Here is a 25,378-nt window from a genome sequence, read left to right as displayed (position 1 = left end):
GAATGCAAATCCACTTGTATGGTATGCACTACTACAAGACGTCATGTTCATGTGAATCTTATGCACTTTTACAGGCGTAGTTACTAATTTTTGCAATTGGGTTTAGCAACTACCTGTACATTTCCGAATTCGTGATAAACGTCTCTTCAGTCTCATGTGCTGAAAAACGCTATTCCGCAATCCGGAACAGAAGTGTCGTTGCTTGTATTTAGCATATCCGCGCATAACGAGATCCGGAAGACACAATAAAATAGTTTAAATATTATTGTACTTGAAGTGAATCAAGGAAAATCATTGTACACGAGTATAAAAGATAAAGAACTAGAAGATGCACAAATACGGACGGTGTTACAAATTTTTTTAAGGGTTCCACAGAAAGCATTAGGATTTGTTTATTTTTAGTATCAACAATTTTATAATTAATTACATCTTATATAATGTGCAAAAAAAAAACAGATTGGTCATTCTGCTTGCTTACTACTCGTCTCCGCAGCCGTACTCTCAATACATTTGGAAAATTTAATGCCAGCATTGATTACGGAACGCCGGTTAAACCGTTAAAGCACATACAATGTGTACAGATACGTTAATTTTATTATTATTATCCTGAGATTGACACGGTATCACTCGCCAGTTTAAAAGAAACTCGGCCACGAATCCGTATCATCATCGTCCTCGTTGATGGCGGGGAAGAACGGATTGGACTGAGAACTGGCATCACTTTTCACGGACACATGGACGCCATAGGGAACCGCGGCCCGTGGACGGTCCAAATAGCTGCGCGACTGCGCCATGGCGGGTTGAGCATTTTGGCTGAACAGACTAGCTGATGGCTGGGGAATGCCAAAATTACCAAAGTTCATCCGAGAAAAGGCGGTTTGGATGGATGACATAATATTACCCATGACGTTGCGCTGGAATGTGTCGATCATACAGCGCAGCGAGGAGAAATCGTAAGTGCTTGACGTGTTTTCACCGCATTTGTGCGGGCCGCGGGCGGGCACTGCGCCGGTGGCGGACGTGACCTTTGGTTGTTGATCGGTTTTAGGCGAAGGCACGGAGAGTGGCCCGAAGAGATTGCCCAGGGATGTCGACTGGAACAGGGATGGAAATAAATCCAAAATAGGGCGTCGTCGATTTTTGGGTGCGGTTTCCGCATTTTCTTAGGAATTACAATTATAATGAAACAAATATTTGGAGTTGTAATTTACTTATTGTTATGTTATTCTTACCAGTGCTATTAATATTGCTGTCTTCGAACGATGAACTAAACGATGACGAGGACGACGCAAAGCCGCCGATGCGGTAGTTTCCATCTGGCGACGTGTTGTTGACCATGCCGCTGCTGGCGATGATGACGGTGCGGCCGTCAGGCGACATTGCGATGGTGCCCTCGCTGGACATGCCGGTCTTGTTGTCGTGACTGGAGAAGTGCTTCACCACCATCTGATCGTCAGTAGTGGACGCGTTGAAGGCGCTATCGCTGTCCGTTTCCGGCCTCTGCTGGTTGTAGTTGGCGTCGGCATTGTCGGTTGATGGCAGCGACTGAGGTTTGGCTGCGCCGGGACTCTGCATGGCCTGCGCGGTAACATTGCCGCGGAATCCTGCAGAAGATTTTAACAGTGACTGATGGCGGATTGGTTAAAAAACGGTATGAACAGTCCGTACAGCTTAGCATTTCAGTGAAGCAGTGAAATTACCATACCAATATTGGGAGCACCGCTGTACGATCCGCGCCACGGCTCACCGCCGCTACACGGCGAAAAGCCCGAACTGCCGTCGCATTTCGGCACGCCGAAGCATTCGTAGTAACTCAAGCGGAAGAAACATTTGGCAATAATATCCAAGTTGTCTAACTGCACATAGAATTGCTTAATAAATCCTGCAAGAGACATTCCTCAATTAGGTATTTCCGAAAGCACAAGCGCTGATAATTAGATGACTAATAATATGCCTAATGTCAACACTTTGAATGAGCATTTCTGGTTTCTCAAGTGGAGCAAATACATAGAATCCGGCACGATGGAACTTACCATCCGAATCGGCCCTGCGGAAACAATAACACACCTCATGAAGTACGACTCCGTACTAGTATTACATAAAATAAAAAAAGTGGAAAAATGTTGAATACCATTCGCCGGTAACATTGAATATGGCGAATTTTCCCGGTCGATCCGGCGTCTTCTTGGTTTCTTTTGGATTGCTTTTGCCTTTGAGGAAGCTCGCACCGAGCTGGGTAACGTTGCATACATAATGATGGCTTTTCAGGAAGTTACAGGTGTATAGCAAGTCTTCCGTGTCCAGATCAGAGAGAAATCCGAAAATCTCATCTTCCGTCGTCGGCTGCGTTGGTATCCCAAACGTGACTATGTAATTATTGCATATAAAGTATCTTACTCTATTTCGGCGGCAGGTTACAGTAGATGTATAAAGGCGATATAAACGCTCAGTCATTTACTCAGTACTCGTATACACGAAAACGAAGCCAAAATCTTTTTATTTATTTATAATGGTAATATAAAAAGTAACCGTTTCCCAACGTACATCTTACTTTTAAGTTTTAACGGTTAAAGTCTGCGAGAAGACGAAGTAATTTTAATATCGGTAAGCATATAAATGTAACATACATGTATACCAGTGATATTCACATTCAAAAATCAGACAAAACAATTCAGTTTTTCAGAAACTCGCAGTACTATTTTCGCAACAAACAGACTTTAGAACTGGAAGGCTTATTTCACTTACCTTGCGAAACGGCAAAAATGGATAAAGTTAAGAGAAAAAAGAATAACATTCTTACGGGATATTCCAAATCAGAAAGCCAAAATTATACGCACATCAGTTAAAACAGGAAACTCCTTTTTAGTATCGCGTAACTAAAGAAACAATAATACCAACATTATCGGATGTTCGCCATCTTAAATGTTGCCCGTAAACATTGCGTTTTATTTCGACATGCGAAGTTTTTTCCTCTGTCGCGTATTTATCTATATTTGATTGCGACGTTGAAGGGTGTTAATTCTTGGTAAGCATGACTGTATTGTGGTGAGCAACTTCTGTAGGCATTAAAAATACTCGTAAGTACTGTATATCCGAGTCGTTTTGCTTCGTTGGCGATACCTTGCCGGAGGTGTTGCCATTGTGCTAAGAGGCAGTCCACATGTGCGCGCAAGTAAGCATAAAAACAAACAGTTTTTTTCCAGTACCAAAACCTGAATCGACATTGTACGCTGCGATATAGCGAGTATTGTCGGTTTATTGAAATTAATGTTGCTCTATGAACCGCAATGGCAATAGCATTACTGCAGCAACAATGAGCGGAACTTCTATCAGATACTGTAATGACAAACAGAGATTGGAGAATGTTTTACTGCATGGAGCATTCTAGATCTCGTGATGTGGAATGATCTCGGGAAAAGCTTCAATGCAACCGAAGCGTAACAAGTGCGTAGTAACATACCCACCAATACCATAATAAACCCATGACCTTTGAAGTGAGAACTTACGCACGTACACTGGAAGATCGGCCTGAAATAGTTTACAAGTACTCGCAGCGTTTTCATTGTAAACCGCAGACTTTCCCGTGGTCAAACAGTCAGCAGGACGTGTGAGCAGATTTGGTCGTCAAAAATTCTTCATGATAATCTGTGGTGGAATCACTAATCGCACCTATACGAACCGATGGTGTTGTTGCACCCAATTCCAACGCCACAGGCCACCGGGAGGATGATACATTCGTCGATATCTGTCATAATTCAAAAAGAATTTGTATCCGTTGGTAAATTCGGCATTTAACATGCATTTGACGTTTAATTTTGGCCGACCAACATTCGTACCCAGACAAGTCCCGTTGACAAACTGGAATCCTGGTGGACAAACGCAAATAAATCCGTTGGTCGCACCGTGACATGTTCCTGGACCACAAATCGAGGCCAGATCATCAGCGCACTCGTTACTTTTCCAACACGTGCCATTGGCCGGTTCAGGTTGAAAGCCAGATGGACAATTGGTGCAAGCGTATGCGCCCGGCATATTTACGCATATTCCGCCTGGACACAGTCGATCGGCACCACCTTCGGTGCACTCGTTGATATCTGCATATGTCGTCACAAGCACACGTCACCCGAAAGCATAATTTAACGAACTACAAAAGCCCACGCACCGACGCAGGTAGAGTTATCGAAACGGTATCCAGGTGAGCAGATGCACGAGTACTGATTGGGCTCAGCCAGATTTTGGCATGTTCCCATCCAACCACACGGATTAATGTTGTGCGTGCAGATATTCGACATGTTTCCCGTGGCCGGCTGCATACACGGGGAAGAATCAGATGTGTTCTGGCATAGAGCGCCTAGAGCAGAGGACTCATTCACAGTAGGAAGACTGGTTACATTGGTACATGATCCATTGGTGAACGACAAGCCGACTGCGCAAAGGCAAGTGTACGATCCGATTAAATTGATGCACTTCCCACGTGGACCGCACAGTCCCGGTGATATGAGGCATTCGTTGACATCTGCAAAAATAGATAAAATTATTGAAAAGCCTGGAGTAGAAGTAATTCATTGTGAAAGTATACCGCGGGCTAACAAATTTCGAAACAAATTTTCGATTAATATTAAAAATATTAAGATACATACTGATACAATCATATATTATACGCTTCAGACAGGTCTATCTTTCGATTTATAAGAAATGACAGTTGTAAGGGTCACCCCCTACAAGACACCCCCTTTTGACGATTGACAACCCTTTTTCAGAATTTAAAACGAAAACGCTCCCTTTGACTAATGGCACTCCCTTTTGGCTATTGCCACCATCTTTCAGTTAATATTGTGTTACTTAAGCGTACAGTAACGTTGCCAACTTGGCACCAGCGGCTCTTTTTCCATTCGGTTCTGGCCTTCACCGATAAGGAATAGTGGTGCCAAGCGAAACTTATTTACTTTAATATTTACAATATTCAGCATCAACAATTAAGTTACCGCACCAATTTCTTTTATACTCATACGTTATATTATACGTGTGCATGCAGTGTCAGTGTTTATGTAAGTGCAATCCCTAGAAACAAGCTGTAACTTTATAGATGTACAGACTCTGTACTAGTGCTGTTTGTCTTGCCTGGAATAATATGGACAGGATCGGAAGCGGTCAACGTTAACATTGGCATAAGGAGAACCAAAAAGGAAAACATTCTCACTTGTCAGTTCACAAATTCTCCAAAGGCCCAAAGCTGCTGGTTTCCAAAGCTATATAAAAGTGAACTCACAGAAACCATAACTTGATCACGAAACAGTTCCCGATTACTTTATGCAGACCTCTGTAACTTGATCATATATAATACACTACCAAATACATTCGTGCCTAACGGGAATTGCGCCTTAATTCAGCGCCTTCAGCGCCGCAGTAAATCATTTAGGTAGCAATAATTCTCGTTCTAAACAAAAGCTGCGCTTTGAAACTCTTATTTATTGCGAAATTTTAAACACTTTAAACTTGCACTGCGTTGACAGGTAATAGCGCTATATTGCAGAAAAGGTAGCCGTTTACTTGTTTTAATTAGAATTAGGCTGTTACCCACGCGATTTTAACCGGAGGTCCCAAATGCACATGCATTGCCAGTACATACAAATATAATATATTATGTAATACTTTGGCTTATCTCTGTATAACGTAAACTAGAAAGTGAAATAAATCATTTTCTCCAGACTTTCCGCACCAGTATGATATAATTATAGTACTCACACTATTAGCGAACAGTGTGATTAATATTTTCAGGAAAAGGCTGTGGAATGATGTAGTCGGGCTTATGATTAAATATCTATGCAGGCCCGTCTTTCATGCAGGCACAACGCACTCGTAAAATGCCAGCCGGGTGACGCCAACAAGAACAGAGACTTCGGCCTATTCTACTGACGAGCCGAGTATGTAAGCTGTTGTCATCCAGTCGTGTACGCGTATATGTGAACGAACCTTCACCATATTAAATAATTTTTGTGACCTTTAAGCCCTGTGCGTGGATAGTCGATGATCTGGGCCGCCACGGGCCGAGCTTCGATATGCAGAAGACCGGCCGGAAGACTGCCTCTACTGGCTCTACATGACGATCAACGGTATCAGCGGGAAGTTGACTCAGGGACAAAAGACGGTCGGTTCCCAGCAAGAATTTGGAGCCAAAAACTCTTTCTGTTAAAGACCACAAGAGGCCGGACACTTGTACCGTGGGGACGCGGAAAACCGGCAGCCGTGGATGTGACCAGCGCAGACACAACTATAGGAAGTCTCATATCGACGTGTATCGTATATCGACCACACCTTTGTGGACGTACATAGGGGGAGCAGGCCAGCAGCCGATCGAGCACGCGGAAAGCTAGGGGGAAGATGGCAAAACATAGCTGGCTGCAACCGAGGTACATTTAATTCCCACCGCATCTGAAATTAACGGACCATGGGGCAAAGAAACGGGAGAAAGAGGCTTTAGGGCCTTCTAATAATCTACAATTCCTGAGCAAGATATCATAGAAGTTCTTTGTTATAAATCGTGTCTTCAGTCTCTAGCTCATCTAGAATATCTTTACCTTAAGTACGCATGCGGTACTGTACGTACCGGTGCCATGTCAGTAATTATAATAATATATTCCACGTCTGCCCTGTTCGATATTAAAGTATCCATCTTTCTATCACAAGTAATAACTAGTATCATTCGATGCATTGAAGATTTGTAATTATTGCACGTACGATCCTGATTTTTACTACAGTAATACACTACTTACTACTTGCATTACGTAGTACTCTAGCAAAACGATGTCATAATGTCAAGTCTTTGTACCACAGTTAAAATAATTAAATGCGATTGTAATCAACATTTTCAGCCGACACCACAGTTGATTTTAAAGATTATTTCTGCTGCTATGTTTATGGAAATAAATACAAGTACGAGTACCCTAACAATTAATACAATACAAAATTTTCAATCTTACTGACTTGCTGATCGTCAAACTCATCTCTTTGCTCCTGGTCATGGAGGGTGATTACAGTACTTATTTTGTTTATTAGCCCAAGCCAGTCACGTCACAAGTTTGTAACAAAAACAGGATTAATTACAACAGAAAAGTTTTTCTTAAATTGTCCGTTCCATCGATAGTCCCAAAAACAAAACTACTTATTGATCCTGATAGTGCTACCACCGTGGTGCTACACTGCGTGCTGCGGCAGCCGTTTGCGTTGTGTAGCGTCCATAGCGTTTAAAACCGGCTTTAGCTATGTGCGGTATCAAAGTGGCACCGAAGTATAAGTGGCACCGAAGCGGTGCGGCGCGGCACACAGGCGAAGCGGTGTACTGTATAGTGTATACCGTACGTATTGTACATAGGTAATGCTTATGCTCAGTCAGTGCCATGCGGCATGCGCAAAACAACGTACGCTTGGTTTGCAGGCTGCCAAGATCGGACACAGTCAAAGTCTTTGATTCGACTTGCGAGTTTCTCCTGTTGCACTTAGCATGTTCCGCTCACTTTGTCAGCTGTTCCAGAGCTTTTTCAATAGCGTTTCTCTTCAAAAGTGCGGACTTTATCGCTGCTTTCACATAGTTTCTATGTAGTCTATGAAATTCCGCGGCTTAAACAGTTTGGGATATCATTTTTTATTTCGTAATCGGCAATACCCTTCGCATTGGATAACTCTGCTAAAATTAGCCTGCAGGAAGCACAGCCGAGCTGCGACATAAGAAGCTGGCATCTGAGAATGCCACAATCGCTGGTGCCATCCGCCGTTCGCGGCATGTCTTGGCATACACTCGCCGAGAATCCACAACAACCAGATTTACCGTAAGTACGGTGGAATTTTATAACGGCAGCTGCAGTAATCAGGCAAACGGATGTGTTTATCTTATCCATAGAGGCTGTTCGCTGTTTACGTAATCAAGTCGATCGTACTACCTGTATTTGCGAGATATCAGTTCCCAGCTCGTACCAGCAGTCAATCGTGACTCGTAAGCATAACAAAGCACTGACCGTACTTGAAATTTTGTAGAGCTGGTGATCTTTGCCAAAGGACTGAAAGGAGTTCTCTTCAGTCTTTCCGTACTGAGTTATCCGCAAATTCAATCGATCGTGCCGAGCAGACTTTGGAGGCCCTGGCGCGACAGCGCATTGGCACTGCCGCATCCAAAGACACGCTTGAGGCCGAGCAGATCGTTCCTGGTGAGGAGAATTTGACTGACCATCATGCGACGGTAGTGGACAGTGACGCATCGTCGCAGGAAACGGAAGGTAAGCCAAGGAAGACAATGGATATGGATGGTCTTGTTGCTATGGGCCGATCGGCCCTGTAGGCGTACCTCGCCTGTCCCGATTGGCCGAGCCCGCCTTTGGGTGTGGGTTAGCCTGTCCGCATTGGGCAGGCCTGCCTCATTGTGCCGTGTTGGTTTGGTTTCCATGCCACACCGTGACATAGATTCGCTTTTGAGCCGTAGCAGACAGACTGAAAGGCACGTGGAGAGAATGCGAGGAGGAATCGAATCTCTGCTCCCGTTTCTGCAGTGGAGATTCGCATAACTTTTGCTTTAAGTGAGACTTTGGGTTCATTGGCTTGAAAATGCCTGTTCTTGAAGGGATTGCAACGGGATCGTCGGATGCCAGTCGTGCGGAGATGGAATTCTCATGGGAACTTTGCTTAGAAGAGCTCAATGCCCACCCAGTCCCTCCCGAGGCTTTCCAGCATGTAAGTACTGTAACTGCAGTAAATGCAGGAGAGGAAGAGCACAACTGCATGAAAACTTTCGTGCAAAACCTGAAAACCATTGTGTATCAGCATAAAACATGCAGACTTAACCGAGTGGACAATATTTGGCTTGGTTTGCATTGCAGGTTGCGGACAGTCTCATTAACGGCTTACATGAAGGGCAATGTTTAGAGTATGTCTATTCAGGTGAAGGTACAAAGAAAGCGGTGTGGTACGTGGAGCTTATCTATGCCCACGATTCCTACGTGTTTGTACGATATCTCGGACTGGAAGAGCAGCCGTAAGTACAGTCCAAACTTCTGTGGCGAAGCTTTAATCTAATGCCGACGCAACGGAGTCGCGCTTCCGTACCTTGCTTTATTGCTTTGTTTGTCCTTGTATTGAGTTCGGTAATCTGTTGGATATATTTTCAGCATTTTTTTAAGTTTAAAATTTTTGTGGGGGTTTTTTAATACCGATTTTCTGCAGTCGGTGCTGCATCGGAATTTTTCGGCGTATTTCTAATAATATTATACCTGCCTACGTAACTGATTTTCCAAGCTGTGACCGTATTCTGCAGTTTTCGTTATTTTTTTTTGTAGTCAAGAAGCATTCTGGTTAGATTTGACTACTGCCGATGTATCCGCATGTGTGAGTGCATTTGACAGGAACCTACACCGTCCACCTAAAAGTATGCTAATAGCACAATAATTTACTTTCTTCCTTGCCTTTTTGCTATAGCGTTCCTTTTCATTATCTTAGTTGTGATGAAATATCAAAGTTACCTGGGAAAAGTGGTTGAGAGATCCAAAAAAGGTCTGCCGACACCCGATGCCCAAGCACTGATGCATCGCGGCCGTGCGCTGAAGGATCGCATTGAAGTGGGCCATTTGGTGGAAATAACGGATCAGCAGTGTGGTATGACAGTGTGGCCGGCGGTTGTCAAGAAGAACATTGGTGGTCGACTGCAGTTAGAGTACTGGAAGGGAACGGAAGAGGATGTTGTCTGGGTATTTTGCACGGAACATCGTTTACGACCATTCCGGTTCGGAATGCAGAATGGATACAAATACAGTCCCCCCAGTGGTAAGCTGTAAGCGAGACAGCACAGTTTCGTTTTCTAAACTTTTTACCGCCAATGAGAAATTGTACAAAATATGCAATTATAAAATTAAACTTTTTTCTGATTCTATGTATTTTCTTACACTACGGTAGGCAAGGATTAGTAGGAATTAGTGCTTGGCTTGGGTAATATTACACTTAATTCTAATTTGAAACGCCTGTTTTAGATGGCATTTTGGTAGGAAAAAATTACGACCAGTTACCTGAATCCCGAGCGGCGGGCGAATCGATGCCATTTTCTAGAGTAGAAGACGATAGAGTATAAATTCTGTACAGTATTTCATTTGAAGGTGTGACAGTGGACGAAACGGGAGTAACGGAGACAGTTAATTTTGTACAAGAGTTTGACTCCAAGTCGTCCAAATTCGTCCCTGTTCCTGCAAACGTGTTCTCGGTAATTGAGATCCGTGGAAATTAAAAATAAGTAAATCGCAAATGAAACCTCTTGTTCTTTTGAGTAGAAATTTGAATTACCGGTTGCTCAGTTCGCCAAAGGCGATCATGTTGAAGTGATCCACCCTCACCTGCGCCATCAGATCTCACCCGCTGTCGTCACCGAAGTGTTCCCGAATCAGACCGTTGCTGTAGAAATTTTGGATTTTCGCGGCGAAGACAAAAAAGAAAAGATTGTCCAAGTTTATGACAACGATAGCTTAGAACTACTTCCCATTCACTGGTGCAAAAAGAACGGAATTAAACTTAGCCGCCCTCCAGGTAAATCATAATTTGACATGCTATACTGTACTCTTGGGATTTCCTAGTTTGTTTCCTTTGCTTGCGCTGTCTTATTATTTGATGAAATTTTTTTAGGCTTTATTTTATTGAATTGCTAGGTTGGGATCCGCCGACTGACAAAGAAAGACGAGAAAAGGATAAAAAAGAGAAGGAAAAGAAAGAAAAGCCAGAGTTTTCCTGGCAAAAGATTGTTGATGAATATGGGGGTGCAATGGCGTCGCAGAAATGCTTCAGTCATTTGGTAAGGAGATCTGAGGATTCCGACTGTGTTGACTATTATCACGTTGGTCGTAAGTCTCGTATCCTAAGGCTAACAATAGTGAGATGGGTTAGATAATTTTGTGATGATTTTTGCCGTTTAGTAATATGATCCTGAAAACAGAGATGGCGATTCTGATGATCGAATGATGGTTTTGTAATGATTACAGAATAACGTCGATAATCGCGGGTTCTCTCGCGGAATGAAACTCGAAATGAGCAATCCTACTGATCCGGAGGAAATTTGCATGGCGACCATTCTCAAAGTGTTTCCTCCGCTGTTGTGGATCCGAATTGATAGTTACGGTCAAAGTGCATCATACATTGTCACCTTCACCTCGACGGAGATCTTTCCGGCGGGATTTTGTGGTAGCAATAACTACAGTTTGAAACTGCCGCGCTTTATGGTACACGGCCAGCGTATGGCCGCCATCCGCTCACGATCTCAGGGCTCCGTTTCACCCGGGAAGTCTCCGCGTTCACCAAGGGAAGGCAATGAATCCCCGGGGAAGTCGAAGAACGGCGAGCTCATTACGCTGCACGTGAATCCCAAGTGCAACTGTGGCCCGTTGATGTCGCCGAAGAAAGTGATTAGTCTGCCCAAGAGTATGGGACCGGGACCAGTGCAACTGGTGTTGCAGTGTCTCATTACGTCGCTGATTAGTTGTGGTACGCGGCCAACCAAGCTGCTGCAGCTGATCGGAGCGTCTGGAGAGAGTCCGCGGTCTGCCAATTGGGAACGAGTCCGAATTAAGGCTAAGTAAGCATCTGTAAAAGAGCGTATTCACACGAAAAACACATTGAATGAAACGACTACACCACAGCCTGCTAGCGTCGACGGTGTGCAGCGAGCTATATATTGATTACTGTACTGGCTTGAACGCTTGCTTTGTGAATACTTGTACAACAGAAAAACAGGAAAGATTAGTCATAAACTGTATTTCGCCGATATGGGCTACGAAACTGTGTTTTTGGGATCGTTATTTTTTAAATTGGAGATCGAAATTTTTTTCTATCTGGTGGATTTTATAGATTGGCTGGACGCCGCCAGATGCTGCTGGTGGATGTCGTAAAAAATGCGTCGCAAGTTCCGGACTTCCTCCGGAACATCTGTATCTTATGTGAAGCTTGCCCCAATTTGATTACAACGGAGCCGTACTCGGGACGCTGTCCAGACCGTTGCTACCTGTTTATCAAACCCGATCTCAAGAATCTACAAGTTAGACGGCGCATTCCGCGCAACAACACCAAAGACTCCTTAAATGACGATGCCCAGTCGTCCTTGGACAACTCCATCGATGGCGATGCCCTGGATGCCGATTTCGACGCGGAAGACCCCAAGATGGATGGTGATTTGACCGTGCGGATGACGGTGGGTCCGGGTGATTTCGAGGAAGGCTCACAGACCGGCTTCGATGAAGAAATGGATACCACCGTGGACAGCCAAGAGCCGAGTCGTGCGGCTAGTGTGGAATCGGAGGAAGCGCCACCGCCCAAGGCTGTGAATGCCAAAAGTTCCGAGCGCAGTAAGCGCAAGGCTAACGAAACGAAAACTGTGAACGGCGGTGACAGCAGCGCCGTACCGTTGCGGAAACGTTTCCGTCGGGGTCCGCCTTACTCCAAAGTGGATTCCGGGTTGCGAGTGCCCATTCCGGTGTCACGTCCTATTGACGTCAATGTGGTGGAGGGGCCGCCGTCGCCCTCCTCCTCGGAAGAAGAGACGCAAGAGTCGTTTGCCACATCGCGAAGGAACATCGCGGAACTGGTGCGCATAAGTCTGGAGAACGGCGATAGTGATGTGGATATTGAGAATAATCCGGTTACGAACGGCAGACTGGTGGATGACAGCGAATATTTGATGCATTTCTTCAAGCATCCCCGCAAGTGGACGGTGGAAGAGACGTATTCATTCTTGGTGCGACAGTTGCCGCAGTCAGAAGCGCCGGATATTTTACGCGAAGAGGTAAACTTTGTTCTTGAATTTCGTTACGTTATAGAATTTTGTCTTGGGCTTTGATAACATTAAAATGTTTCAGTTTCATTTATTTTCTTTTGGTATTCCGTTGTTCTGTTAATTAAAGGAGATTTTTATTACAGTTATTAAATTTTATCATTGCTAACTACTTTATCATGGTAATTTATTTTTTCATTTTATCAAACGCTGCTGTTCTGAAGCGCAATCACGGTGCTTTGCAGATGATCGATGGGGACGCTTTATTGTTGATGGTGGCTTCAGATCTGCGTCACTTGCGTATTGACAGCCGGGACGCGACGTTTGTGGCTTCGCTGATTGAAAGAATGTTGTTTTCGATCATCCTGACAAAAGGTCAACAGATTCCATTATATTCTAGCTGGAAGTAGTTTTGTACAATTTTTTACTGATGTTTACATCGAAACGCGGATGAATCTATGAATTCCATTTTTTTTGTTTAGTGAAGAAGCGAATATTTTTACGGTACTGAATTTTCCTAGCCCTTGCTCGAGTTCAGAAAACATCTGTGGTTGGTTGTACGAGTTGGTTGTCGGTTTATAAAGCGTTGTTGGACTGGAGGTCACTTCGGTTCGCTAAACAGAATGTACAGAAGAAATGAACGAATGCACGGTATTTACGCGTGATACACATTAGTTTTACCATAGTTTACTTGAATTCAGTAACAGTACCTTTTGAAAATTTGGAGGGAATAAGTATGTACGAATATACATTAGAAAAATTCCGTATGTATACATTAGAAAAATTCTATGAGTGTCTTTTATTCACTTTAATTTGACCTTAAAAAACACGGTCAATGTTTCAGCAGTTTTTCGCCGTTCCAGACACAGACGAGCAGTATAATGTATACCTCTGTATAGTACTTAACGGTGTTACACTAACCCGCTGCCATTCAAATTCCACCGAACGGAGATTACCGTTACAATCCCATTACATTTCTTTTAACAGCTCTAAAAATTTCTTGTTAGTTGAAGCCTTAAAGATGTCGTAGACGTTCCTGTTGTTTCAAAGCCGTGAGCTTTTAAAAATACCGATCCATCATCATTTACTGTAGTCCTTTCTGCTCCCTCATAGTTATTTCCGCCACGCTTGATTGCCGTGATGACTGCGCTACAGGGTTACTGTGACCCATTCCCTCACCTTCGACTTCCGCCATGCTGCCAATGGCGCTTACCGCTGCCTCTTTCCCGACCAGATATCTCACAGGGTGTCGAGGGTCGCGAGTGCGAACTGTATGAACAAACGACGGCAAACAATCTAGCATTGATATAATTTACTTGTTAGGTAAAAGCGCTGTTTATCAGCGGATGCAAAAAACACTGATGCCAAACTCTGGAACTAAACGTATCTAGAAAGATGGATCCAATAAACTACTGTATGCTCTCACGAAATCTATTGGTAATTAAGAGCAAAGATTTAGCAAATATTATCGACTTAGCCCATCCGACCTTGTGCTACGCTTTGGCAATGGTCCATTGGAAAAGCATTACGGAAGGTGCGCAATCGGTAATCCTTTTGAAAAGTAAATTGACTGCGGTGTTACAACAACCGGAATATTCGAAGCTAGCGGCGGAAATGGTTTTAATGTCACACTGATATGGTCTCCGATCTCGTATGTTCTCCGTGGAAATTAAACAAATTAGAAATAATTAATGCCTGATTATCTATAACGAATTGCGTGTGCGGCAAAGTGAACCAAAGCAGAGTAAACTTGCTCCGTTACATGAAAATAAGCGTGCGGAGTAATAGTAAGCACAATAAATTTGCATTATTGCAGTCAATCACTCGGCCATAATTAAAAATGGACGTCAGTCCATTTTCTTTAGACCGCTATCATTCCTCAACGGGTACAGTGACCTGATGCCCATTGTGCTCCTTGAATGACGCCGCCTCCGAATCTGCGCTCGTCGTCCCGCTGTCGACCTCCATGACCTTTTCCAGACGGTTTCCATTCGGGGGGTTATCCAGATAGTCACCATCCGCGCTCCTCTTTCCACTGTCCACACCATCCATGACCTTTTCCAAATGGCCGCATGCGTCGGAATCCAGCGGATCTTCCGACACTTCCGACAGCGCATCGCTCATTTCCACATTGTCCAGAACCAGCTCCAGGGAAAGGGACTTCTCCGACTGCGCATCGTCGAACACCGACCCATCGGAGATTTCCCCGCCCAACGAACTGTCGGCTAACTGGAAGGACGTTTTATTCTGTTCGTACGTGGGGCTGGGCGCCACCAGCGGATCATCCACAGTGTCAGCGGAGGCGCAGCGCTGCACGCCCATCCGGCGCAGGGCGCGAATGGTGTTGACGATTTTCTGCATAGTCCACAACAATGCTGACCAGTAATTCAATTTTAATTTTAGACTTGCCTTTCTTCTCTATTCTTCTCATTCTTTCTTTCTTTATTATCTTGCGTGTTAACGTTATGCCGGTTATGGCTAATCTGCAGATGCAATGTGCATTGCCGCCATGTGCAACGGCTTCAGTCTTTCTACGCATTCGGCATTTTCAGTCGTACATGACATGCACCAAATTATTATTTAGCAGACCCTTATCAGTGAGCATTAGTACGGTGTTCCTGTTTTCTGACTAAACTGAACCAGTGCAAGTAACCTTTACAGATACATCGTTTAACCAAACTTCGTTTATCATACTTAAAAAAGTTTTTAGAGGGAAGAAAAAGCCTGATCTTTGCAGTAAAAGTACCGAATATCAATATCCGATAAGTATGATATCATCAAATGTATCTGGGGTCATGATTCAGCAGTTTATGGTTGCCGCATTAAATTTACCGTTAACTACAATAACAACTGCAAAATAATTAAGGGCTTCTGTACCTGCCATCTTCGACGTATAACAAAATGGCGCAGTTTTATCTTGGAGATTTCGTTTTCTCCCAGTGACTTTCGACGTTCCATAAACGCTTCCTTGACCGCCACATCTGCTTCAGGTGGAGCGTGCATCTGGAAAAGGGCAAATCTTTCAGCAGGGTATGTTGACGAAAGAAAACTCAGCATAACAAACTGTTCTACTGGATCGTATGGCGGAGGGTTTATGTAAGAACCAAGAAGGATTCGCCTACCTGCAGCCATCTGTGTTCCAGACACTGAGTGGCCGTCATTCGTTTTCTAAATAAACAAATATCGCACTTTAAGAGAGAGTCAGTACCGCGCGCCAATCCGCCCCAAACAGCGTATATATGTCTGTTACGTAATGAGTATTTTTGCACCAATGCCAATGTCACGTTAGCGGTGCTGTGTTAGAGCGTTTAACTGGCGCTAATATCGCGGTATAATTCGTATTATCTGTCCACTTACTCCGGTCGCTTGACAAGCAGCCGCGTTATAAAATCTTTCGCGTCCTCCGAGATCGCATCAAAACATTCATCATCGAAATCCCAAGCGGCATTAGTTACGTTGTTTAGTGTTTCCATATCGTTATCACCCATAAACGGAGAAAGACCAGACAGTCTGTAACGAGAGAAACAAGTCTCTAATAAATAATTATTATGTCCGCTATCAATGCGAACTGTGCGAAATACTGTAGCCTACATAGGTATATTCAAGTAGTTACACACCTAAAATTTAAATTAATTACAATTATTACAATTGCAGTTCAGCATTTACTACAGTCAGACCGAAATTTGTGAGAGGTGTTTATTCTTTAACAATATTTTGCATTATTTGTTTGTTTATTCAGGTTACTGTGTATTATCAAATGCGCAGGTGTCTTTTCTAACCTATTTGTTATAATCTGAAACTAAACAGCAGTAACTAGAGATAAATTTCCCAAAATGTGCTCGTAAAGCGGCAAGAATTGCGGTCACACTGCGTGGGAACAACATAAAAGCGTGTTTGCTTCCATCACTCAGTTTGCTTACAGTATGTAACATATCACACCAACACTCCACCTAAAAACAGAACAGTACTGTAATATTACTAAGATTCACGAAAGAGGCGCACTCCGAGTCTCTGTGTATGCCATATACTAACATGTCTGTCGACAGTGTAATACGATCGTAATTGATCACTTCCGGAGCGACAAATTCCGGTGTACCGAACAAGACCTGTGTGCAGTCTTTCGGGGAGAATTTCCGTGCTAATCCGAAGTCGATTAGCTTAATACGGTTGGAATTGGGCGACACACAAAGAATGTTTTCGGGCTGCAAAAAAAAGCGGGCAACGGCATTTTGAGACCGACAAGGGTGCATTTTGTTCAAATTACATGGTGATGAATATTAATTACCGGCACATGCAAAGACCGACATGCATGCAGTTCATGACCCGCCGCATACTTACTAACCTTCATATCCAAATGAATGATATTTTTGCTGTGCATAAATTCCACGCCTTCACAGATCTGTCGCATGAAAATGGTGCAGATCTTTTCCGTCAGGACGAATTCATCGTCAATAACACGGTTAAAAAGCTCGCCGCCGGTGGCTCTAAATGAAAAATGCCAACGTCGACAATTTTATCTATGTAATTATTTAAGCACAGAAAATACTGCACGTTCAGTTTCTATACATCGAAAATTTTACACACCAAGCTTTCCAGATAAAATAGTTTTCTTATAAAATTATTGTTAATTATTACATTTTCCTTATGGTATTGGAAAGCTGAACTGATCACGAAAACAAATTGTTTTGTATCGCAGCTTTTTGAAAGCAATAAACACATCGCAACAATTATTAGTACTTTAGTTACAAAGATAAAAATCGGCCAAACATGACCTCATAAAAACCAGGGCAAAATTACGTACAGTTCCATGACGATGGCCATTTTATACCCATCATCATAGGCATCGTACAGCTGCAGCAATCGTGGATGTTGCAATTCTTTCATGATGTTTATTTCGCCTTCCACTTCCTTTCGTTCAATAGGCCGTTTGACTTCTATGAATTTCGCGGCAAACTGTCGTCCGCTGGATTTCTCGGCACATTTATACACCACTCCAAACTTTCCTCTATCAACAGCGCCATAACAATTATTAAAGGTTATACCGGCGTCGTCGAAGCTAATTATATTCGACAAAATATGCACAAACTCCAGACAACTGCATACTTTCCGAGCGCTTCCATGAGATCATAATTGGCGCTAATGGGCTTGTCCTTAATGATGTGCACATCACGCGGCTCAAAAGGTGGCTCATCGTCGTCTGCAAACGCTGGGATTTACTAAATATTTTCGGGCAATGCTGTATATACTTAACGGGTCCAAAATTAGCCCTGCGTCGAAACCCTAAAGCCTTATTAAATTCTTAAAAATATCACAAGTGACGAAATATTACAAGTCAAAGTATTGTGAGCGGCTCATCGGAATACGTATTTCATAATACAAATTGTGACCCCCAATTGCAAGTATCACGTGCCAGCGTTACATAAAAGGCGGCTATGTTGCACATCTCCTTTTTTATTATACTGATCAAAATTTTAAACAGACAATTTTAATTTTTACACGCAGATAAAAAATCAAATCATCCCCGATTAACTTCGAACTAGAATTTCATTTCCTTTATCAGACGAAACGCTGACACTTTTGTTTCCGTATATAATTAGAAATTTATTTCGCTAATGTAGTGATATTAACCAGCCCATCAAAATTTCCCGAATCGGCATTCAATTCGTAAAAGTATGTATGCTGAGGTGTCAAATTTATTTTTTTGTACCTGTGTCAAGCTCGTCGTCCGAGATATCGTAGACATGCGGGCGATGCTGCCGGTGGATGTGGTTCCGCCCGCATGGACTCGGGCATGGACTGATCAGACTCAGCGATGTACTACAATCGTCGCCCGTATCACAGTTATCATCCGTTTCGCCAGGGTCAACCAGCTCCGTCCGTATTTCCGGTATGTCATCACTGGCGTCGTCCATCGTGTTATCGCGAATTATACAAAATGCAAGTCACACTGAATAACCTTTCCGGAAACAAAAAAATCACTATACTAGTGCCGCAAAACGCAATAAGGAGAAGATTAGCGTCAGAACATCCGCCACACAATTTTTATAATGTCAACCGGAAGTGCCGACATATCTTACATCAGATCTGCAGAATCTCGCGCATTCGCCAAGAAAAAAACGAATATGCACTTCACCGCAACTAAACAAATATACCAACATGATTCTCAGCCAGGATCACGGTCAGGCTGAACACGATCGCTAAGCAGCATCTGTATGTTCATGAAGCGTCTGCTCCATGCCAAGTAAGACAAACTGCCGCTACATCGTTGCCGGAAAGTATGTGTATTTTAAACATTTAAACTGCAGTGAATATAGCGATGTGTACGCTGCGTACTGCTCTTTCGGCACAAACCGCACAGAAAGCACATCATCCAGCATTTTACTAAAATTACCACATATTGCGCAAACAGAACATTTAAAGTCAAGGGGACCATTTAACAACCGGCGGTCCAAGTACGACTGCGTACAATTACGCAGCAGCATACATTTGGTTGACGAACGGTACTATGTATACCAGTATAACGACAAATAGTATGTGCATCACGTTTGCTCACTATCAACTATCGAGAAAGTTTTTTTCAGTAAGTACTTCCGCCTTATTTTATTAGAGAATTTTTTACAAGTAACCATTTCTCCTGCGTTTTTAAAAAAAGTAGCCATTTTATTACTGTGCCAATTTATCGCGTCCATAACGAGAATATATATGTGATCTCACGTCGCCCGGCTGGCGTTTTTAGTAAGCGAATTCTGCTCTAAATTTGGAATCAAAATAGCTGTTAGCTGCATTTCTGTTCAACCTTCTCGGCAGGAAAGACTGCAAGTTGGTGTTTGCACTGAATGACGAATTAGCATTATCCTTCTAATTATCCCAATTGCGTATGTTCTTAACGTAAGCGCTCTGCGCTCGTGTGCCAGTTCACAACTACAGGTCGAGCGAAAAGCGCAATTACAGTACAAAGTATAGTCGACCGGAGCGCAGCGAAGGTCCTCTAATTCAGCGAAAACGAAAAAGTGTCTGTCTGTCCATGTGTCTGTTTGTCCCAAAAGAGCCCCGATGACGTCATTACTGACCGTTCTCTATGACGTCAGCCACCAGTTAAATGATAGTGATGCGGTGCCACGCTTAAACATGCCTTGTAGAAAGCTGTATGTCTATCCATCTGCCTGTCTGTCCCGCAAATGGGAGGCAACTTCGTTATTTCGCAATCTCTTCCTTTTCCCGCTACTACCTTATTAGGTCATTACTTCCTTGTCCCGTAACTTTCTTATTTCGTGAGACGTCAGAATTCCCTTTTAAATCATTGATTACTCCAAAGTCCATCCCATACATGACGCGCAGATAGATTAAATCTACAAACAGATTCGCCACAATGCTGGTGACGCGTTGAGAAAATTGCCTTCGAAAAGCGAAAAGGAGAGTTAACAAATATAAACGAGAAAGGTCATGCGGGCAGGAAATAAGCAGGCTGTGAACAATGATGTGAAAAATCTTGCCGGCCACTGACGGGTGATTAAAGTAGCACTATGCAACTTGTGCAAACATTTATACTGTTCCGTCAGTTTTAATAATTACCTTTACAAATTTCGAGTTTTCCACCCAGAAACATGGCTCCATGGCACTTAGGTTACCTGATATTTGGGTTACAAAGAAAACTTAGAAGCCTAATCAGCCCAGATAGCTCGAACCCCACCCTTTTCTTCATAAAGACTGTCATGACCTATTACGTACGTAAGTACTCGTACTGTTTTTTTACCGGTGAATTTTTTTAAGGCTGCTGTTGGAACAGTGCATGACAAAAATATTTCAAAATCGGCCAGTCAGTTCGCTGTCGCGCATTTTCATCTTATTTTTGTCATGCATCGTAATTTTCAACTACGCGATAAAATTTCAGATTTCTATGCTAACGTAACCTTAAACATTTGAAGCCCTCTTTCCTGAATAAAATTTTTCACGGGAAGTAAAAAAATAGCACGTTCAGGAATCTTAAACCTCAGAGGTCGGCAAATCCACCAAGGAGGCCAAATCGCTGCTTTCGTAGCTTGGCCAAATACTACATTTGAACAATACAATTTTGACCTTAGAGTCGTTTCATACGTTTTGCTATCGTTTTCGTTCTCTGCCTAAGAAATCACATGGGAAGACGGAAATATGAAATCAACCAAGTGATTACAGGAAGAAAACCTCAATCAACCTGACGAATCATAACTCAGTAAACTCAAATCTCAATAAACTTGACGGCTTGGGCTCGGACTAACTGTAATCAAGTTTTAAAGAAATGAAATGTGAAGACAAGGACTTGAAAGCCGCTTTCGAGCTGCGATAACAAAAACTTCGTATATTGCCATTTTCAAACTTCCTCATCATTTCGCCGTTTTGCTTTCGGCAACATTTCCGTTTTCCCTTCTACGGGAATGAAGTCGGAACAAACAACGCTTAACCAAATCAAGGAAGGAAATCATTCAGCCGCCTGAAACATTTTTCTGAATATTGTATACAAGTATGCCTCGTTAAAGTTAAACTTATACATTGCAACAGCTTGTCAAGTCAAGTACGCATCACAAACCAGAGATTAACCACATCCAATACTTAACGCCGCGCTCCGGTCTACCAATGCACGCAAAAAGTGCATTTTCCTAGTAGAGTAAAAATCACCGATGCTGCACTTCTGACTAACACACCGCCATCGGAGATCCAAAATAAGCCGAGCAAATGTTGAAAAAATACAACACACCCAGAAGGAAATTCGCCACTGTTTACCGATCCGAAGCGCGGCAAGCAGAAAAATGTCAAACGAACAATCCCAATGGTCTTAAAATAATCCTTCGTATTACAGCCATAGTATGAAGTGCATGAATTGTCCTCACATCACAAACAACTATCGTGGCATTAACTAGGTAATGTATTATTACAGAGGATGTCAAAAATTTCCGAAAGATTGGCTGATAATTAAACAATGATTTGTGGAGCATTTAAATAACGATTTGATGAAGGAGTTGCAAGCAATTAAAAAATTATGAAAGCAGCCAAAAAATGATTAGGAACATGACATGTACAATCTATCACCCTTTGTGTTCAACAACAATGATCTATCACCCTCTGAAATCATCACTTTCCCTGAATATTTTGTACCTGTGCGCATGATACAATTTTGTTATGCATGATATGCAGTATTATTGCCGATCGTTCTGCGATACTAAAATCGAAAACAAATTCAAAAGGCACAGCAATTTACTGATATCTGCAGTACTCGTAACGAATGTATTTAAACCAAGAAAACAAAGGCAATTTTTTTCACAGCTATTTTGACTGCCGGCTCACGTCACACAACATTAACAATTATCACAGACGATAAAAGATTACTCGACGACATACAAACACACCTTAAAACAGTATACTGTACTGCCGTATACGGCATACTGTACGGCACAACAGTACGTAACCGTAGTGAAAATTGGTACTGTAACGAAAGTGCCGTACGTAACCGTAAGCCAAAAACACGGTTTTACAATGGGCTTGCCGTATACGGTACTGCCGTATACGGTATACCGTACGGTCAGTCCAGTTATTTCTGCCGTAACCGTACCGTAGCCGTAGGAGCCGTAAGCGGAAACCGTACGTAGCCGTACAAAAATTTGTTACTGTTTGGGGGCTCTAACACCTTTACAAGCCCAGTGGATAAAAAATTAAACTATTTTCAAAAGACCGTCCTGAATGAAGACGAGCCAAAAAAGCGTTCCGTACGAGTTACCAACGGCTTCATTACTTGTGATGGGAGCGGTGCACTCCACCCTGGTTTGGGAACGGCCTGTTGCACCGGAACGGGATAATCGGTTTGAGAATCAATATGATATCCATATTTCTCGAATATTCCTGGCCGGCCGTTGGTCACTACGCGCATGAAAATACTGTGTCCCCGCATCAAGTCATTCTGAAACGAAAGGGGAATACAAAAACTTGAACGGAGAAAATGGTCAAATACCAGTGAAAAAACTGAGAAAATGATGCTGGCATATATTTCAAAAATTTTAATTGCTTTGAAAACTTGCGTACATGGCAGAAAAGGCAACGTAGTATTTCGACTTACGTTGTTATTTATTACGTTTGTCGATGTAAAGGTTTCAAAAGGCAAAAAAAAGTAGAAACGTTTTGTAAAAAAAGGCAAGAAATTAATATTTGTAGAAAAACATAGTACCTGTGCTTTTAAGTGTTTGTAGCATTCCATCCAGCTAGTGAAATTCGGCAACACCGACCCAGCAGGAAGAAATCTGCAATAAATAAAGAAATCTATAAATCTAAGTCCCAAGAGTACTTATTTTCCTCGTTTCAATAGTCACCTGGATGTGCTCAGAGTCATCATGCGGCTGATCAGCTTGAAGGGATAGAGAAAGCTCCGCGCAATATACTATACGAAAATTAAATTAACCTCTTGCATGCAACAATCTCAATAAAATTAAAAAAACTAACGTACATCCGTGGCAAAGCGGAATACAGTTAACAGTACACGATCCCCGGTAATTGCCGATCGAAAGAGGAATGTCGCCACCCAGACGATAACCAACGCACCCACCTCTCCCATCATATATGGCACATATCCCCTGAAATTCACAATTCTCATATAATGCAGAAAAGTCCACATGATACGAATTTTGCAGTCTTATGTCGGAATATGAAGTATGTGCTCTTATTTATTAATTAACGCAATACAATTAATTACTTTACACCATAGAGAAAGGTGTGTACAGTAGCTCATACCCATAAAATCCACGAAAGCCTTCTTCCTGGTAAATCTGAACAAATGATCCAAAAAATCCGCGGTAAATTCTTTCTTTCCAAATAAACTGCGCTGCTGTGCGTACGAAAAGCACTGAAAAATTCAAGTTTATCCATACTAACATAAATAGCAATCAATATTAAATTCAAAGAAGCACGAATAACACTTGTATGAAGTCAAATTCAGAAATTACTACGGCTTTTTTTGGCCTGACAAGTCATGCATTATTAATAAACCGCGTACCTATATGGGAAACATTAGGGAAGATGCAAACAAGAATACCTGCGCAAGCAGCACGAGGACAACAAAAAAACTTCCTTCCAACAAAAAGCATGCATGTACCATCAACCGTGCAAGTACATAACTTACTCACCTTGAAAAGGGTAGGAAAGGCTGACGCTGAGAACTCGCGCCGAAACTTCCTTGGAGAGCTACAATACACTGGTATTAGGGCATATCACAGGGACTTCGAGCAAAAACAGCAGCAAGTGATCGTCTTACGTCCTCCACAAAATCCATGATGGAATACGGCTGATTTTCTTGGTTGGCCAAGACAAAAACACTCCAAGCCTTGCGCGGACTGGTGCGGATTTTTCGTTTAATGAACTCGTCCACAAGCTACAGAAAAATCCAGCTGCAACCGCGCTTTTCGTAAACAACAATATCGATCATATTGTTGTGCATACGTGATAAAACATGTCGTTGGATACATTGCTCAGCAGGGTGCTGCACAAATTAGCCCCGAAACCGCTCCACAAGCCAAGGCGTCCATCACGCGCTTTGATAGCTCTCACTAGGAAAAATGAAACACCATGCTTAAAAATGGTAATGTATACTAAAAATTAAAAATGCTCGCCCTCTACTGGCAAAAAATGTGTATAAAGCCACATAGTACTTACATACAGCTGCAAAGTTTTTTTAAAAAATGAGAAAAAAACAAAAATAAAAAAGGAAAAATTCTGAAAAAAATAAAGGATAAAAATATAAGTATTAGATTTAGCTGTATAAGCTCTGAAAGCAGCTGCAAAAAATTAAAATAACGGGAAAAGAAGAACGCCCAAAACTGAAGATGCATCACAAGAATCACAACAAAATGAGAAACATTTTAAAAGAGAATACTGCGCGCATTTCTAATTTCGTAGTACGATACCGTAAGTGCCGATGCTGGGCAGAATCAAACACGGCTTCCCAAACACCGTTCGCGAGGGTCGAGCGGGCGCAGGCTCGAAGCCCAGCTGCAACATCGGAGGAGTAAAGGTAAAAGCACGAATCACGTAGCATGCTGCAGGATGCACAACCCGACCTCCATCAGTATCCGCGCGTACGACAGGGGATGGAAGATGGCCGTGGATATGGTCACCTGCGTCCCGTACAGACTCCACGCTACAATCGTCTCCACGCTGCGCGCTTGCTCCGACTCCTCGTCAGCCGTGTTCGTCCAGTGGGCATCCGCTTCCTGATCATCAGGATGGACATTCAAACGATTGGGCGGATTGACATCGTGCAGAACGTCGGCGATGATGGTAGGGTCCATTGTAGAGGATGGCTGTCTGGGTTTAGACGGTAGACTGCACGGTCTGCACCCAAAGTACCGCTTCACTAATTTCCGTTTCGGAAAACGTTCGTCTGTGGTAATACGTTCGTCCAAGTCTAAAATATTACCACGGTCCACGGCCAACCAGGGAGACAGCTGCGAAAATCTTGCCTTATCGCTGCTGCTCTTTCTATCTTCAATTTAAAAAATCAAAAATAATCGAATCACTGCTCCAAATCATAACAAATGTGCACAATACCACGAGCAGCCTACGAGTAGTGCGACT

The 25,378-nt window shown here is 42.8% G+C and overlaps 5 protein-coding genes across 8 annotated transcripts; 1 reads left to right on the top strand and 4 right to left on the bottom strand.

The window, feature by feature from the left end:
• Positions 1 to 379: 379 nt before the first annotated feature.
• Positions 380 to 3,021, bottom strand: LOC129581138 (uncharacterized). Its single transcript, XM_055472039.1, has 6 exons — positions 2,746 to 3,021; positions 2,132 to 2,366; positions 2,034 to 2,047; positions 1,706 to 1,882; positions 1,233 to 1,604; positions 380 to 1,162 (listed from the first exon to the last, which is right to left on the bottom strand). The coding sequence occupies exons 1-6, from the start codon at positions 2,792 to 2,794 to the stop codon at positions 636 to 638; spliced, it is 1,374 nt and encodes a 457-aa protein (XP_055328014.1). The 5' UTR covers positions 2,795 to 3,021; the 3' UTR covers positions 380 to 635.
• A 161-nt stretch (positions 3,022 to 3,182) lies between these two features.
• On the bottom strand, positions 3,183 to 7,168 carry LOC129581139 (latent-transforming growth factor beta-binding protein 2-like). Of its 3 annotated transcripts, none has more exons than XM_055472040.1 (5): positions 6,981 to 7,168; positions 5,201 to 5,249; positions 4,163 to 4,516; positions 3,837 to 4,094; positions 3,183 to 3,745 (listed from the first exon to the last, which is right to left on the bottom strand). In XM_055472040.1, exons 1-5 carry the CDS (start codon positions 7,020 to 7,022, stop codon positions 3,660 to 3,662), a joined length of 789 nt encoding a protein of 262 aa, XP_055328015.1. In that variant the 5' UTR covers positions 7,023 to 7,168; the 3' UTR covers positions 3,183 to 3,659. The 3 variants fall into 3 exon arrangements, with proteins under 3 accessions (XP_055328015.1, XP_055328017.1, XP_055328016.1); XM_055472042.1 differs by having other exon boundaries at positions 5,122 to 5,249; positions 6,985 to 7,160; XM_055472041.1 differs by lacking the exon at positions 6,981 to 7,168 and having other exon boundaries at positions 5,122 to 5,525.
• A 277-nt stretch (positions 7,169 to 7,445) lies between these two features.
• Positions 7,446 to 13,424, top strand: LOC129580854 (scm-like with four MBT domains protein 1). The gene is made up of 12 exons (XM_055471574.1): positions 7,446 to 7,826; positions 8,032 to 8,270; positions 8,612 to 8,721; positions 8,868 to 9,022; positions 9,324 to 9,412; positions 9,484 to 9,807; positions 10,134 to 10,237; positions 10,305 to 10,557; positions 10,677 to 10,819; positions 11,007 to 11,596; positions 11,869 to 12,799; positions 13,033 to 13,424. Exons 1-12 carry the CDS (start codon positions 7,744 to 7,746, stop codon positions 13,195 to 13,197), a joined length of 3,186 nt encoding a protein of 1,061 aa, XP_055327549.1. The 5' UTR covers positions 7,446 to 7,743; the 3' UTR covers positions 13,198 to 13,424.
• An 863-nt stretch (positions 13,425 to 14,287) lies between these two features.
• Positions 14,288 to 22,686, bottom strand: LOC129580845 (myosin light chain kinase family member 4-like). 2 transcript variants are annotated; one of them, XM_055471554.1, is made up of 11 exons: positions 18,865 to 20,413; positions 18,495 to 18,743; positions 17,891 to 17,984; positions 17,589 to 17,792; positions 17,130 to 17,271; positions 16,820 to 16,989; positions 16,708 to 16,737; positions 16,145 to 16,297; positions 15,910 to 15,955; positions 15,665 to 15,790; positions 14,288 to 15,142 (listed from the first exon to the last, which is right to left on the bottom strand). In XM_055471554.1, exons 2-11 carry the CDS (start codon positions 18,697 to 18,699, stop codon positions 14,660 to 14,662), a joined length of 1,653 nt encoding a protein of 550 aa, XP_055327529.1. In that variant the 5' UTR covers positions 18,700 to 18,743; positions 18,865 to 20,413; the 3' UTR covers positions 14,288 to 14,659. The 2 variants fall into 2 exon arrangements, with proteins under 2 accessions (XP_055327529.1, XP_055327527.1); XM_055471552.1 differs by lacking the exon at positions 18,865 to 20,413 and adding an exon at positions 22,551 to 22,686 and having other exon boundaries at positions 14,289 to 15,142.
• On the bottom strand, positions 22,055 to 25,371 carry LOC129580846 (mitochondrial carrier homolog 2-like). The gene is made up of 11 exons (XM_055471555.1): positions 24,862 to 25,371; positions 24,709 to 24,793; positions 24,245 to 24,351; positions 24,060 to 24,176; positions 23,932 to 23,989; positions 23,540 to 23,651; positions 23,256 to 23,382; positions 23,122 to 23,189; positions 22,980 to 23,052; positions 22,446 to 22,715; positions 22,055 to 22,167 (listed from the first exon to the last, which is right to left on the bottom strand). Exons 1-10 carry the CDS (start codon positions 25,090 to 25,092, stop codon positions 22,482 to 22,484), a joined length of 1,212 nt encoding a protein of 403 aa, XP_055327530.1. The 5' UTR covers positions 25,093 to 25,371; the 3' UTR covers positions 22,055 to 22,167; positions 22,446 to 22,481.
• Positions 25,372 to 25,378: the final 7 nt, after the last annotated feature.

Source organism: Paramacrobiotus metropolitanus, unplaced genomic scaffold (genome assembly GCF_019649055.1).
Source record: "Paramacrobiotus metropolitanus isolate TYO unplaced genomic scaffold, Prichtersi_v1.0 Parri_scaffold0000005, whole genome shotgun sequence".
NCBI classification, from domain to species: Eukaryota; Metazoa; Tardigrada; class Eutardigrada; order Parachela; family Macrobiotidae; genus Paramacrobiotus; species Paramacrobiotus metropolitanus.
This window is presented reverse-complemented; position numbering and strand designations above follow the sequence as displayed.